The sequence below is a fragment of the Aegilops tauschii genome, chromosome 7, assembly GCF_002575655.3.
Source record: "Aegilops tauschii subsp. strangulata cultivar AL8/78 chromosome 7, Aet v6.0, whole genome shotgun sequence".
NCBI lineage: Eukaryota > Viridiplantae > Streptophyta > Magnoliopsida > Poales > Poaceae > Aegilops > Aegilops tauschii.
The window spans coordinates 558,180,915-558,196,266 of record NC_053041.3 but is presented as its reverse complement, the minus strand read 5'-3'; the positions used below and the strand labels follow the sequence as shown (position 1 = coordinate 558,196,266).

The window sequence follows — 15,352 nt, the reverse complement described above, 5'->3', positions numbered from 1 at the left end:
TTGGGTCCCATCCCTCTGTACCTAGAGGGATTCCTCGCACCCTCAGGTCCTCCTCCATCTTCTGCCACTTAGGCTCTGAAAGGCGGTATCCGCCTGGCCCCATAATATGACGGAACTTTTTCTTACTCGCATTATCCTTATTTTTTTTGATATTTCCTTGAAATGCTCCGATTTCTTTTGCCTCACAAATTCTGGCCAATCATCTTTCAGTTTCTCATGTTGTCCATTGAAATCCGGACTCTTGCCCTTGTTGACATAGTCACGGGTTAAATTTTTCTTGAAGTTCCGGAATGCTTCGGCCAATCTTCTGAAGAGCGAACTCTTTAACTAGCCTCCTCCTCTCACGTCCACCCGGAACCTCGTTACCGAATTCATCGACTTTGTTGTATTCCGGAGGTAGAATGAAATGTTCCATAAGCTTTCTCCAGCAATCCTTTTTCGTTCTCTTGTCGACAAAACTGAAACCAAGACGTGCCTTCTTTGGCTCCTTCCATTCCTGGACGATGATCGGGACGTTGTCTCTAACAACGACTCCGCATTGGTTGATAAACTTTGAGGTGTGCTGTAGGGGCTTGCCGGTTTCACTAACAAAATCAATGGCATATGTTTCTCCTGTTTTCATCGCCTTGGATTTGCCACGCTTTGTCGTACTCGATCCGGCCGAGGGCTAAAAAAAGAAAGAGAGTCGCGCGCGTTAATACTTATGTATTCACATTTCAGTAAGTTTGTATCACGAGAGGCTCAATGTATATATATACCTCGCCGGAGGTGGTTGCTACTTGCAATTCGAGATCGTCGTTTGTTGACGGTTGACCTCCGTCGACAATGTCCATTCCTTCACCTTCTTGATCATCGACAATGTCTGTTCCACCATCAAGGTTCAGAAAAGAAGAGACTACATCCTCTTCTTGCTCATATTCTGAGCCCGGCACATAATGAATCTCGTTGTTTATGATGCCCATTAAATAACGTTCATCCTCCGGATCCCTAAGCGGCTCGGCTCTATCGTCCGCCATATGTCACTCCTGCATGTAGTAAAAATTAATTAAGTATAAAGGAATTAAAAAATAAGATTAAGGGGACATAGAGGAGGAGCAGCGACGGTTGAATGATTAAGAGCTATTAATTTTTGCTTTCATTTCAGCCATTTTTGGAAAACAACAAAAACAGAAATACTTTAGATGTCAAACTGCATGTATAAGGTTGAAAACATGTGCCAAATGTTTCACTGAACATTTTGAGGTATTAAACATAATTTTTGGATAATTATTTAATTAGTTATGCCATTTTCTTTTTCCTTTTCTTTTATGACCAGAACAGAAAATTGATGTTTTTCCTTTTCTTTTAATTAGTTATGCCATTTTCTTTTTCCTTTTCTTTTAATTAGGGGCGGTGGCGGCGGCAACTCGCAGGGCAGTTGCGGCGGCGGTGGTAGCGCAGGGAAGGGGCGGCAGCACGCGGCGGCGCAGGGGGAAGGGGAGCGGAGCTCACTGGGGGGCGGCGGCGGCAGCGCGCAGGGGCAGGGGCAGCGGTGGCGGCGGCGCGCAGGGCAGGGCAGGGGCGGCGGCGGCAGTGCAGGGCAAGGGCGGCGGCGTAGGGCAGGGGAAGTGGGGGCAGAGCTCACTGGGGACGGCGGAGCTCACTGGGGGAGCGTGCAGGCTCGGGGAAGGGCGGCGCAGCAGTAGCCTGGCGGCGTCGGCGTCGGGGCAGGGCGTCGGCGTCGAGAGGAGAATGGGAGGTGGGGGAAAATTTACTAAGTGCTGTATATATAGACAGAGCATTGGTCCCGGTTCGTGGCACCAACCGGGACCAATGCCCCCCTTTAGTCCCGGTTGGGGACACCAACCGCGACTACCCTTTAGTCGCGGTTGGTGTCCCCAACCGCGACTAAAGGTTCTTTCGCGCCGTTTTCGTTCCCGCGCGGAAAGAGCCTTTAGTCGCGGTTCGTGTCGGTCCTTTTTCAAATACTTTTCATTTTAACATCTTAAAAATACAAATAATATATCAAAAAATTCAGAAAAATAAAACTAACTCATTTTAAAATCTTAAAAATACAAATAATATATCAAAAAATTCAGAAAAATAAAACTAATTCATTTTAAAATCTTAAAAATAGAAATAATATATCAAAAAATTCAAAAAAATAAAACTAATTCATTTTAAAATCTTAAAAATACAAATAATATATCAAAAAATTCAGAAAAATAAAACTAATTCATTTTAAAATCTTAAAAATAGAAATAATATATCAAAAAATTCAAAAAAATAAAACTAATTCATTTGAAAATCTTAAAAATACAAATAATATATCAAAAAATCGAAAAAAATAAAACTAATTCATTTGAGAATCTTAAAAATACAAATAATATATCAAAAAATTCAAAAAAATAAAACTAATTCATTTTAAAATCTTAAAAATACAAATAATATATCAAAAAATCCAAAAAATAAAACTAATTCATTTAAAAAATTCAGACCGATTGTTTTGTTCTACATCCTCGATCCGTTGAAGGTTTGACAAAAGGTTTGATACATCATTCAGTTCATCGACCAAATACAAATCATCCGGATTCGCCATCATACGTCCTGCCGTGCATTTGGTATGCATATATGCACTCAGTAGCCACGGCAGGGCTGTATGATGGCGATACCGATTGTTTTGTTCTACATCCTCGATACCTTGAATGTTTGACAAAAGGTTTGATACATCATTCAGTTCATCGACCAAATACAAATCATCCAGATTCGCCATCGTACGTTTTAATTCACATGATCCATTCAACAAAGTTTGGTACAATAAATTATTACACATCAATTCTTCCCTTGTGTCCCTGCTTGCTTACGATTGTGTCGTATCCATGGAGCATCCTCATCATTTAACTTAATGCTTGGGTCAGTGTTCACTTTGAAGGGCGGAATTTCACCAAACATATTATAATCTTCTGACATGTCTGTCTTGTCCTCCACTCCCACGATGTTTCTTTTCCCTGAAAGAACAATGTGGCGCTTTGGATCATCGCATGATGTACTGATCGTTTTCTTATCTTTTCGTTTCCTCGGTTTGCTACTCATGTCCTTCAAATAAAAAACCTGAGCGACATCTTTGGCAAGGACGAATGGTTCGTCAAGGTAACCAAGATTGTTGAAATCCACCATTGTCATTCCGTATTGCTCGTCCACCTTTACCCCACCTCCTGTTAGCTTGAACCATTTGCACCGGAACAAAGGGACCTTAAAGGAGGGTCCATAGTCAAGTTCCCATATCTCCTCTATGTAACCATAATATGTGACCTTTTGCCCATTCTCGGTTGCTGCATCAAAGCGGACACCACTGTTTTGGTTGGTGCTCTTTTTATCTTGGGCGATGGTGTAAAATGTATTCCCATTTATCTCATACCCTTGGAAAGTCGTTATAGTCGAAGATGGTGTCTTGGCCAACATGTACAGCTGATCTCCAACATCATTGTCATTCATTAAATGTTTTCGCAACCAACTACCGAAAGTCTCCATGTAGGCCTTTCTAATCCAGGATTCAGGCTTCCCCGGGTTGTCCGAGCGTAAAATATTCTTGTGTTGCTCGAAGTACGGAGCCACCAAGCTGGAATTTTGCAGAACTGTGTGGTGTGCTTCAGTCATAGAATGACCGTCCATACATATCGTTGATTTCCTTCCGATCGTGCCTTTTCCACTTAGTCTCCCCTCGTGCCGCGATTGAGGAATACCAATCGGCTTAAGGTCAGGAACATAGTCAATGCAGAACTCAATTACCTCCTCATTTCCATAGCCCTTGACGATGCTTCCTTCTGGCCTAGCACGGTTATGAACATATTTCTTTAATACTCCCATGAACCTCTCAAAGGGGAACATATTGTGTAGAAATACAGGACCGAGAATGGAAATCTCTTCGACTAGGTGGAGCAGGAGTTGCGTCATAATGTCGAAGAAGGATGGTGGGAACACCAACTCGAAACTGACAAGGCATTGGACCACATCGTTCTGTAACCGTGGTAGATCTTCTGAATTGATTACCTTCTGAGAGATTGCATTGAGGAATGCACATAGCTTCACAATGGCTACTCGAACATTTTCCGGTAGGAGCCCCCTCAAAGCAATCGGAAGCAATTGCGTCATAATCACGTGGCAGTCGTGAGACTTCAGGTTTAGGAACTTTTTGTCCACCATGTTTATTATTCCCTTTATATTCGACGAGAAGCCAGACGGGACCTTCATACTGCTCAGGCATTCAAAAAAAATGACCTTCTCTTCTTTGGTAAGAGCGTAGCTGGCACGACCTTGAAACCATTCCGGATGCCGGTCATCTGGGTCTTTCAAAAGTTGCTGGTCCTGCCGTGCTTCCTTTGTATCATTTGTCTTCCCATACACGCCCAAGAAGCTTAGCAGGTTCACGCAAATATTCTTCGTAACATGCATCACGTCGATTGTAGAGCGGACATCTAGGACTTTCCAATATTCTAGCTCCCAAAATATAGATTTCTTCTTCCACATGGGTGCGTGCCCGTCAACTCCCCGCAGAACTGATTGTCCGCCAGGACCCTTTCCAAAGATGACTTTCAAATCCTTGACCATATCAAATATCTCAGCACCAGTACGTTCCGCAGGCTTCGGCCGGTGATCTGCCTTGCCGTTGAAATGCTTGCCTTTCTTTCTTACGTTATGATTTCGGGGAAGAAATCGACGATGACCCAGGTACACTTTCTTCTTACAATTACCCAAACGTACACTTTCAGTCTCATGTAAGCAGTGCGTGCATGCATTGTATCCCTTATTTGTCTGTCCCGAAAGGTTACTGAGAGCAGGCCAATCGTTGATGGTTACAAAAAGCAACGCTCGTAGGTCAAATTTCTCTTCTTTGTGCTCATTCCAGACACGTACACCAGGTCTGCCCCACAACTGTAAAAGTTCATCAACTAATGGCCTTAGGTACACATCGATGTCGTTCCCGGGTTGCTTTGGACCTTGGATGAGCACTGGCATCATAATGAACTTCCGCTTCATGCACAACCAAGGAGGAAGGTTGTAGATGCATAAAGTCACGGGCCAGGTGCTATGGCTGGAGCTCTGCTCGCCAAAAGGATTCATGCCATCAGTACTTAGACCAAATCTTATGTTCCTTGCGTCAGCTGCAAAATCTTTGAACACTCTGTCGATCTTTCTCCATTGCGTTCCATCAGCGGGGTGTCTCAACTCCCCGTCGGACTTACGGGCCTCTTTGTGCCATCGCAACGACTTGGCATGCTTTTTGTTCCTGAACAGACGTTTCAACCGTGGTATTATAGGAGCATACCACATCACCTTGGCGGGAACCCTCTTCCTGGGTTTCTCGCCCTCAACATCGTCACCAGGGTCATCGCCTCTGATCTTATAACTCAATGCAGTGCATACAGGGCATTCATTCAAATTCTCGTATTCACCGCGGTAGAGGATGCAGTCGTTAATGCATGCATGTATCTTCAGAACCTCTAAACCTAGAGGGAAGACAACCTTCTTTGCTTCGTACGTACTGGCGGGCAACTCGTTATTCTTCGGAAACATATTCTTCAACATTTTCAGCAAATTTTCAAATGATGAGTCAGCTACACCTTCCCGTGCCTTCCATTTTAGCAAATCCAGTGTGCAACCCAGCTTTTTCAGACTATTATCGCATCCTGGGTACAACGACTTTTTGTGATCCTCTAACATGCGATCCAAATTCTCCCTCTCCTTGTCAGTTTTGCAGCGTCTCCGTGGATCAGCAATGGTCCGACCAAGATCATCAGCGGGCTCATCATGTGCCTCTTCTTCACCTTCACCTAACCCTTCCCCACCTTCAGCATCATCCTCCATGAAAGTATCACCGAAATGATCATGATAGTTGTCATCGATATCATCCCCTTCTTCATCTTCTTCCATTCTAACCCCTCTTTCTCCATGCTTGGTCCAACAATTATAGCTTCGCATGAAACCGTGCCGAAGCAGGTGCATGTGAACGTCTCTTGAGGAGGAGTAACCCTTCTGATTCTTACAGACAGCACATGGACAGATAATAAAACCTCGCTGCTTGTTCGCATTTGCCACTACGAGGAAATCTTTCAAACCCATAGTGAACTCGTCGGAGAGTCGGGGACCGTACATCCATTGCCGATTCATCTGCATTATTATTATATAAAGTATATAATTAACCATCATGCATTTGTTAAACTAACTAGCTAGAAATAATACAAATTAAACAATGAACTACACACATGCATATTTTATCAATGACACATGAAAGGTTCATGTTGCTAACCGCGATCGCGGAGGAAAAATAAATGAGAAAGCTCAAGTATGGCTCGGACACTTCATATCATGTTTGTTTCATGCTCTCGGGCATTTCATCGAACACCTTGTGTGCATAGGAGGAACCAAAAGCAAACCCACCACCCCCCTTCTGAATTGTGGCTAAGTGAAGTGAGCTGAGTCCTATATATAGGGATGGGCCTTTAGTCCCGGTTGGCCTGGCCAACCACGACTAAAGGCCTTCGGGTCAGCCTGAGGACATTTAGTCCCGGTTGGCCAGGCCAACCGGGACTAAAGCCCCTCCCGTCTGCCAGTTGTCGACCGAGCGCGCTGGGCCCAGATAGTTGGTCGCGGGTCTCCTCCCGAACCACGACTAAAGACCCCTTTGGTCGCAGTTCGATTATTTTAGGGACTAATGGGGGCGTATGGAAGCCTCTTTTTCTACTAGTGAGGGACTCAGACGGCAGCGGTGGTGCCCACGGTTGGTGCAACTGCTGTGGGTTCGACGGCTGCTACGAGCTCGACGGCAGTGACGATGACGTCTACAGATGGCGTGGCAAGGCTGCCGGGGGAGGCCATGGCTGCGGTGGCTGCCCTTGCCGCCGTTCCAGTCGAAAAGGTGAAGAACGCTGCGGAAAAGGGTGATAAAACAAATCAGCGCAAGAAAGAGAAATTGTACGGCTACCGATGTGGCGAGCCTGGTCACTTCTCAGTTGGATGTACCAGAGTTGTGAAACATATGTCAGAAGCCAAAACATGACACGGAGTGTCCGCTTTTGTCTGTACCGGTGCCGACGGTATCTATTTATGGAGTGTGCGATGCTGCACTCATGTTCTTCGAGACGCCTGTGATGCATTCTTGCAGGCCTCGTCTGGAGAATGCCAGGGCGGGCTTGATTAGAGTTAAACATGGTATTTTGGCTGAGGATCAGATTATTGCTCAACTTAGACGGCTGGTATCGAGTTCTTTTCAGTGGGCTCTAGAGAGGATTGGAGATCAAGTGTACAAGGTTAATTACCCGACTAAGGTTGATCAAGATAGGATCAACAACTTTGGCATTTGCAAGGTGCCTGGCAGCTCTTGTCGCCTTGAGTTTGATGAGTGGAAACAGAACGAGCCGGTTGGGATTCCTCTTATGAAAATCTGGGTGAGATTCTCGGGCGTTCCTCCTAAAGCACTTAATGAGTATCTTGTGGTGGCGAGTCTGGGCTCTCTGATTGGTAAAACTCAGGAGGTGGACATGGATTTCACACGTAAGCAGGGGATTGCACGGCTGCGAGTTGGGGTGATTGATGTGGATTTGGTGCCTGCTATGTTACCGTGGTTTTATGATGGTTTGGGATATGATCTGAAACTAGTGATTGAGGGCCAGCCTATCGCTTTGGATGAGGACAGAGCTAGGGGACCAGGGGACGGCGCGAATGATTCTGATGAGCGTCAGGATGATTTGATGGACCAGGATAAGAGAGGAGATCCACCTCCCTCATCTGGGGGAACTGGATAGTCGGACTCCACGCCAGGAACGGCGGCTCCAGTTTCCGTGTCCACGCCCATGGCTTCGGTTCGGTTCTTTCGGGGCGGCTTCGGCGCCTGCTCGCCTATGGGCTGATAGGATGGATAGTAAAGACCCGGCGGAGAGTGAGTTACCTCCGTTGTCACATGTTCGCTTCTCTTATGCGGTGGGAGGCGCCAGTTTGTGTTCGCCCTCGAGGTCGCCGCGGGAGGGGAGCCCCAGACGGGTGGATACCCCTAAGGTGACTATGGTTGCTATGATCTCTTCGGACACTACTGAGGATAGGTCTCCTATACTAACACAGGAGGTGGAGATGGTGGGAGAGTTATCTTCGGCAGCCGAGCGCCCGACACCGGTTGTGGTTCGGATTCCTTCTCCATCGCCTATGCAGGTGTCACAGGTGGTGACACCCGCACAGGAGGATGCTGCTTCGCGGATTCAGACGACATCACTCCCACCGCAGGAGGCGGCGCGAGTGTTGCCTTTGGAGACCTGTGTCCAGCCACACACTGCTGACCGACAGGAGGCTTCGGTCGAGGAGGTGGTGGCATTTGGTGGCATCCCTTATCCGACATCTGGGGGGAGACGGACCAGCAGACGCATCCAGGAGCAGCCGGACGCGGATGACTTTCAGATGGGGCGAGCCATGCGGGCTGCCAAGATTCGAGATGTCGAGGCCGTTTCAGGTTTGTCAGTTAACACTGAGTTTTCAGTTTTGCATTTTTCCGAGAATGATATTATGCATAGGGCTGATAGTTTAGGTATTTCTTTGGGTAGTAGCAATAGTGAGGTTGCAACTTCCATTAACGATTTACTTGATCTAGAGGCTGATCGCGCACTTAATATGGTTAAAACCATAGCAGCTGTCAAACCAATGAAAGAAAGCGAAATTAATGAACTAGGAGTTAATGAATTGGATGTGTTATGTGAGGATTTAGTCCCGAGTAATTTATTAGAAGGAGAGACCGTGGATGTGGATGGGCATGCGGCCGATCTACAACCATATGATGGTCTTGGCAACGAGCACGGTCATGCGGATTGTGAACTCGAACCGTCAGCACCTAGGCGTAAACGGCAGAAGAATTACGACCTTTCTGCAGTACGGCGAAGTGCTCGAGTTAGAGCTAGAAAGAAATTTCATGATGAAAAATGAAAGGTATCTTCTGGAATAGCAGAGGTCTAAGGGACTTGGCTAAACGAAGATTTCTAGCTGACGCTTCTAGGGAACACAAGCTGGATTTTGTAGCACTGTTAGAGACAGGATGTAACAACTTCACATCACAATTTTTGGGGACGATATCAGGGGGGTTGGATTTTGACTGGCATTGCATGCCGCCTCGGGGAAGATCAGGTGGGATTCTCCTTGGAGTCAATTGTGAGACTCTTGAGGTGCTAAATGTTTTCTTGGGAGAATTCACTGTTAAATTCCATTTTCGGTCTAAGGTGGACAGATTCAGATGGGCTCTTGTGGCTGTGTATGGTGCGGCACAGCCGGAACTCAAACCGGACTTTCTTGCTGATCTTGCCAAAATTTGTGTAGGTGAGACTCTACCCATTCTGGTAGGTGGGGATGTCAACATCATTAGAAGAAGGGAGGAGAAAAACAATGATAATTTCGATGCCAGATGGTCCTTTATGTTTAACGCGATCATTGAAAGTTTGGACCTACGTGAGATTGCGCTCACTGGTAGGCAATTTACTTGGGCAAATAATCTTCCTACCCCGACTTATGAAAAGCTTGATCGGGTTCTCACGAGTGCTGAGTGGGAAGAAAAATTTCCTCTAGTGTCAGTGCAGGCAATGCCTAGAGGAGTTTCTGATCATACGCCACTTCTTGTTGATTCAGGTGAGGCGACTCACTTGGGAAATAAGAGTGTTTTCTCTTTCAAAAATGCGTGGTTCGAGAGAGAGGACTTCCTTGAGTTGGTAGCAAGGGAGTGGGCGGCTGAGCAAAGAGGTGCCTCTGCGGAGGAAAGATGGCAATACAAGATTAGACATCTTAGACAGTTCCTTAGAGGCTAGGCTAAGAATAGTAGTGGAGCTTATAGACTTGAGAAGGAGAGCTCTAGCCATAGATGACCAAGTATCAAAGAGAGAGGCCGAGGTCAGTCTGGCAAAGCTTCTTAGAGAGGAAGAAATGAAGTGGGCGCGTAGAGCAAAAGTGCGCCAAGTGGTTCAAGGGGACAACAACACTCAATTTTTCCACATGATAGCTAATATAAAACATAGGAAAAAGAAAATCATTCAACTTGAACAGGATGAGGGAACGATTGTTGGCCATGAGAACCTTAAGCTTTACATCTCTAATTTCTATAAACAATTATTCGGGGCTCCAGTTGAGAATTTTGTCAACCTGGATGAGGACAGAGTTGATGACATACCTCAACTTTGAGATGATGAGAATGAGATTCTCACAGCCCCTTTTTCAGAGAAGGAGGTGTATGAAGCGATTGCTCAAATGAAAAACAACAAAGCTCCTGGTCCGGATGGTTTTCCAGCGGAATTTTATAAGTGCTGGGGTATCATTAAAGGTGACTTGATGCCTATGTTCAATGACCTCTTTAATGGACACCTGCAACTTTTCAAATTAAACTTTGGGAATATTACTTTGCTGCCAAAGAAGGAGGGAGCGGTCCGCATTGAGCAATTCAGGCCGATCTGTTTGCTCAATGTGAGCTTTAAAATTTTCACGAAGGTTGGCACAAACGTTCTCACATAGATTGCGCACAGTGTGGTGCAGCCAACACAGACCGCTTTCATGCCAGGACGACATATCCTAGAGGGGGTGGTTGTCTTGCATGAGACCCTTCATGAAATCCACTCAAAGAAACTTGATGGAGTGATCTTCAAAGTGGATTTTGAAAAGGCCTACGATAAAGTCAAGTGACCTTTTTTGCAACAAGCTTTGCGCATGAAAGGATTTGACGAAGCATGGAGAAAACAGGTCAAATCCTTTGTGCAGGGAGGTAGCGTTGGTATTAAAGATAATGCCGATATTGGTCATTACATTCAAACGCTTAAAGGATTAAGACAGGGTGATCCCATGTAACCGATCCTTTTTAATATTGTGGTTGATATGTTGCCCGTGCTTGTTAACAGAGCGAAACAAGATGGTCAGGTAGGTGGTCTTATCCCCCATCTAGTTGATGATGGGGTATCTATCCTACAATACGCAGACGATACTATTATTTTCATGGAGCATGACCTCGCGAAAGCAAGGAACATGAAGTTAGTTCTTTGCTTATTCGAACAACTATCCGGACTCAAGATTAATTTTAATAAGAATGAATTATTCTGCTTTGGACGCGCTAAGGAGGAGCAAGAAAGTTATAAACAGTTGTTCGGGTGTGAATTAGGTGTGCTTCCCTTTACGTATCTAGGGGTACCAATTCATCATCGCAAACTTACTAATAAAGAATGGAAATGTATTGAGGATAGGTTTGAGAAGAAATTAAGTTGCTGGAAAGGCAAACTTTTATCGTACAGAGGAAGGTTAACTCTTATTAATTCGGTGCTAACGAGCATGCCGATGTTCCTCCTCTCTTTCTTTGAAGTACCAGTAGGAGTACGGAAAAGATTAGACAACTACCGATCCAAATTCTTTTGGCAAATTGATGAGAATAAGGCCAAGTATAGGCTAAGTGGGAGATGATTTGTAGACCAAAGGACCAGGGCGGATTGGGTGTTGAGAATTTAGAAGTGAAAAATAGGTGCTTATTGAGCAAATGGTTATACCGCCTTTTAGTGAGACTGAAGGTGTGTGGTTGCAGTTACTTCGAAACAAGTACCTATACGCTAAGTCTTTGGCTCAGGTAACGGCGCAGCCGTCGAACTCACCTTTTTGGAAAGGACTTATGAGGACGAAGGTTGCTTTCTTTAACAGAGTGACATTTAAAGTGGGGAATGGGCAAGGAATTCGATTCTGGGAGGATACCTGGTTAGGGGCACTCCATTAGCGTTACAGTATCCAGTTTTATATCACATTGCACAACGGAAAGAAGTTTCTGTTGCGTCTGTGTTGCAGTCCATTCCACTTAATATTCAATTTCGACGGGCACTTGTGGGTCCACGCTGGGAGACATGGTTGCATCTTGTGCGTAGGTTAATGGAGATTAATCTTTCGGATGCCAATGACACGAGAAGTTGGAAGTTAACGGGTCAGGTGTTTTCACGGTTAAATCAATGTATACGGATTTAATCATTACTGGAGACATCCCAAGGTCGGGCCATATCTGGAAAATAAAAGTGCCGCTGAAAATAAAAGTGTTTATGTGGTTTGTTCACAAAGGTGTAATCTTAACCAAAGATAATCTAGCCAAACGCAATTGGGAAGGGAGTCAACGATGTTGCTTTTGTGACCAGAATGAAACAATTGAACATCTACTTATTAAATGTCCGATTGCTAGATTACTTTGGAGAACTATTCATGTTGCTTTTAACATCACTCCGCCAACTTCAATATCACAGTTTTTTCATGACTGGCTGAATGGGCTGGCACCTCAGACAGCTGCACAAATCAGAGTCGGAGCATGTGCGTTGCTTTGGGCGATATGGAATTGTCGGAACGATGTTGCCTTTAACAGACAAAACATTACTATTTTTTGCAGGTCATCTTCAAAGCGTCTACATGGATCCGTACGTGGTCCTTGCTGAGCCATACGGACCACAGGGCGCACATGGCTATTGGGTGCAACCGATGAGAAACGGTTGCACGGGATACATAAAACCGATATGGATGGCGGTCCAGTAATAGGCTAGGTGTGTAGACATCTTGATCTATTATAGCCGGTTGTGGCTTTTTTTATTTTTGACCGTGTGTGGCATTTGTTTCTTCATGATCTTTTGAGACCACTTGAGGAGACTTTTGGACCTCTTTTCTTAATAAAAGGGCCGTGTGCATCGAATGATGCAGAGGCCGGGGGTTAACCTCCTTTTCTAAAAAAAATGCTTAGCTTCAGGATTTGTTATCTTCAAATACCCCTTACTGTTACCTTTTCCTTCTTTCACTTCTGGGTCTTCCTACAATGAGGACGGATCATGCAAATGAAAGAACTTACATTTCATTTCAAAAAAAAGAAGGAAAACGTTATAAACAGACTGCCATAATGCCAGTGTGCATTTCCTCTTAAAGTCATAACAGAGTCTACCTTATGATCAGCACCCTTTTCTTTCACTTCTGAGTCTTCCTACAATGAGGACGAACCATGAAATTGGAAGAATTTATATTTCATTTAGAAAAATGAGAAGTAAAAGTTATAAACAGACTACCTTAATGACAGGGTGCATTTGCTCTGAAAATGGATGTCCCTGATGATCAGTCATTACAGAGTCCACCTTATGACCAGCTCCCTCTTCTATCTCTTCTGGGTCTACCTACAACGAGACTAACCATGAAAATGGAAGAACTTATACTTCATTTCAAAAGTAAGAAAGAAAAAGGTTATGAACAGACTACCGTAATGACAAGGTGAATTTGCTCTGAAAGTGGATGTTCCTGATGATCAGTCATAATAGAGTCCACCTTATCAAGCAATACCTTGCGTTGTTCTGCTTGAATCCTTGAATGATTCGTTCTATTGTCAAAGAGGACCACCCTATCTTCGCACAACCTCACCATCTCCTATGAAGATTAAATGGCTCATTTCATTTTGAGTCGATAAAATCCACACTTTGTCTGATTTTTTTACAAAGAGTGCACTAAATGTGATTTGATGCGAAGAATCATGCAAATACGAGACGGTATATATGAAGCTGAAACAGACCTTCATGTACTCTGGAGCATCACTCATCATCTCCTTGAATTCATTCTGCCCTACCTCGTCTCCGTGAGTGAAAACCAAGACCATGCGCTCACCAAACATCCTCTTTATGGACTCAACCGCCGTCGCGTCTTCTTCGGAGAAGCGAGACGTGGCCGAGAAGACAACGAGGGCTGCTTGTATCCCGTCTTTTGCCATGCTCATGCACTCCATGGCCACTTTCCCGACATCAACCGTCACGCTGGCGGTGTTGAGAAGCCCTAACCAATACCAAAAAAAAGTACATTAATTGCATCCAGGAGAGACAGAATCTTGATCATTAATTGCATCCAGGAGAGACAGAATCTTGATCAGAAATCATATGTGTAGCTAGAAGTAGATTATAAAGACCATCTCTGATTCTCTGCAGATGTCACGAGATTAACATAGAGCATTCTTGGTCGATTACCTGGTGTGTCTATTACTTTGACGATGCGCCCATCGTCGAGCGTGGTGCTTTCCATTTGGCAAGAGAGCGTGACGCTTCTGAAGGAGTGCTTGGAAAAGAACGCCTCCTGCCCGAGGATGCTGTTGCCGGTGGCGCTCTTGCCGTTGCCGATCTTTCCGACGAGGAGGAGCGTGACGCCGGCGGGACGAAGGGGCACCCCGGCGTTGTCCTCGCCTCCATCCCCAGCCATCACGGAGGAACTCCTTTCCGCTGGGAAACTGTGTGATTACTCAGTGAGTGATCAAAGCAGGACGGAAGAGACGGAACAAGAACGGAGAGATCTCGGTCGTTTTACCAGCACATGATGACGCAAGCAAGAGCAAGAGCCAGGAGCTGTGAAGCTGAGCGGCCGGCTGAGAGTGAATCCCAGCAGCCAAGAAGCAGTAGTGTCGCCCAATACTTATCGTTCAGATCTACTAATTCTCCTGTTTTAAGGAAGAAGAAAAAAGAGGAGGTGAACGGGCGTGCCTCGATCGCGTTCCCGATGAGTTCGTAATAACTTCCTAGACGGCCGCTTCGCATCCCCACTCTGCACGGCGTGAATGACGAGAAGACAAATTTGCCCACACAGAAAATTGATCCTCTGTTATTTGACTGATTTGGGGAAAATGAATCAGTGATAAGGGAATGATTAGTGGAAGTATACCAAACTAGAGTTGAGTTTTCAATTTTTCTTATCTTGGTCATCGCCACCTTTTTCTAGCTATAGTAGGTTCTTTTTACTACGCAATGAGTTTTGGATGGATTTTTCTCGCATTTCCAAAAACTAAATGGGATGGGAAAGAGCGCGACAAAACCCACGCCCGGGATGCCCCTATAACTTCGTCAAAGTCACAAGCAACTGACACCATGGTATATAAACCCGTACCACACGGCATGACGGCTTCCATTACGTTGGAATTTGAGTATTCCCAGTTTCATTAACAAAGTTACTCGCATAAATGTGCGTGGCAGTATCTTTTAGTGGTATGTTATACTCCATTCAGAATTTTTATGTGCGGAGTACTTCTTTTTGCGAGAAAAATGGTCTGTTATACTTTGTTATTAAACTTTTATAAAGTGAGGTTACATACATTTAGAATCCACTCAGAATTTTTGCTTATTATGTCTTAATTTTATTTGAAAAATATAAGTAAATGCTAGGTGATGCCCCACATGTTGCTGAGGGAGCAGTATTAATTAACACAAATGCATAAATATGTGCTTAAAATAACTAAAATTAATAAAAACAAATGTAAGCGTGTATTCGCTATACATTTTAAAAACAATAACATTTATGAATTATGTGACAAAATGATGTACAAAAAGAGAAAATA

The 15,352-nt window shown here is 44.7% G+C and overlaps 1 protein-coding gene across 1 annotated transcript; it reads right to left on the bottom strand.

Annotated features, from left to right (window-relative positions):
* Positions 1-12,405: 12,405 nt before the first annotated feature.
* On the bottom strand, positions 12,406-14,226 carry LOC109776378 (immune-associated nucleotide-binding protein 9-like). The gene is made up of 6 exons (XM_073502925.1): positions 13,998-14,226; positions 13,553-13,809; positions 13,327-13,410; positions 13,059-13,163; positions 12,938-12,976; positions 12,406-12,809 (listed from the first exon to the last, which is right to left on the bottom strand). Exons 1-6 carry the CDS (start codon positions 14,224-14,226, stop codon positions 12,726-12,728), a joined length of 798 nt encoding a protein of 265 aa, XP_073359026.1. The 3' UTR covers positions 12,406-12,725.
* Between the last annotated feature and the right edge of the window lie 1,126 nt (positions 14,227-15,352).

Coding starts and splice junctions, on each gene's coding strand:
- LOC109776378 (XM_073502925.1), bottom strand. CDS start 14,226: ATGGCTGGGGATGGAGGCGAGGACAACGCCGGGGTGCCCCTTCGTCCC. Junction 13,810..13,997: donor CAAAGTAATAGACACACCAG/GTAATCGACCAA, acceptor GGTATTGGTTAG/GGCTTCTCAACACCGCCAGC. Junction 13,411..13,552: donor ATGCTCCAGAGTACATGAAG/GTCTGTTTCAGC, acceptor TAATCTTCATAG/GAGATGGTGAGGTTGTGCGA.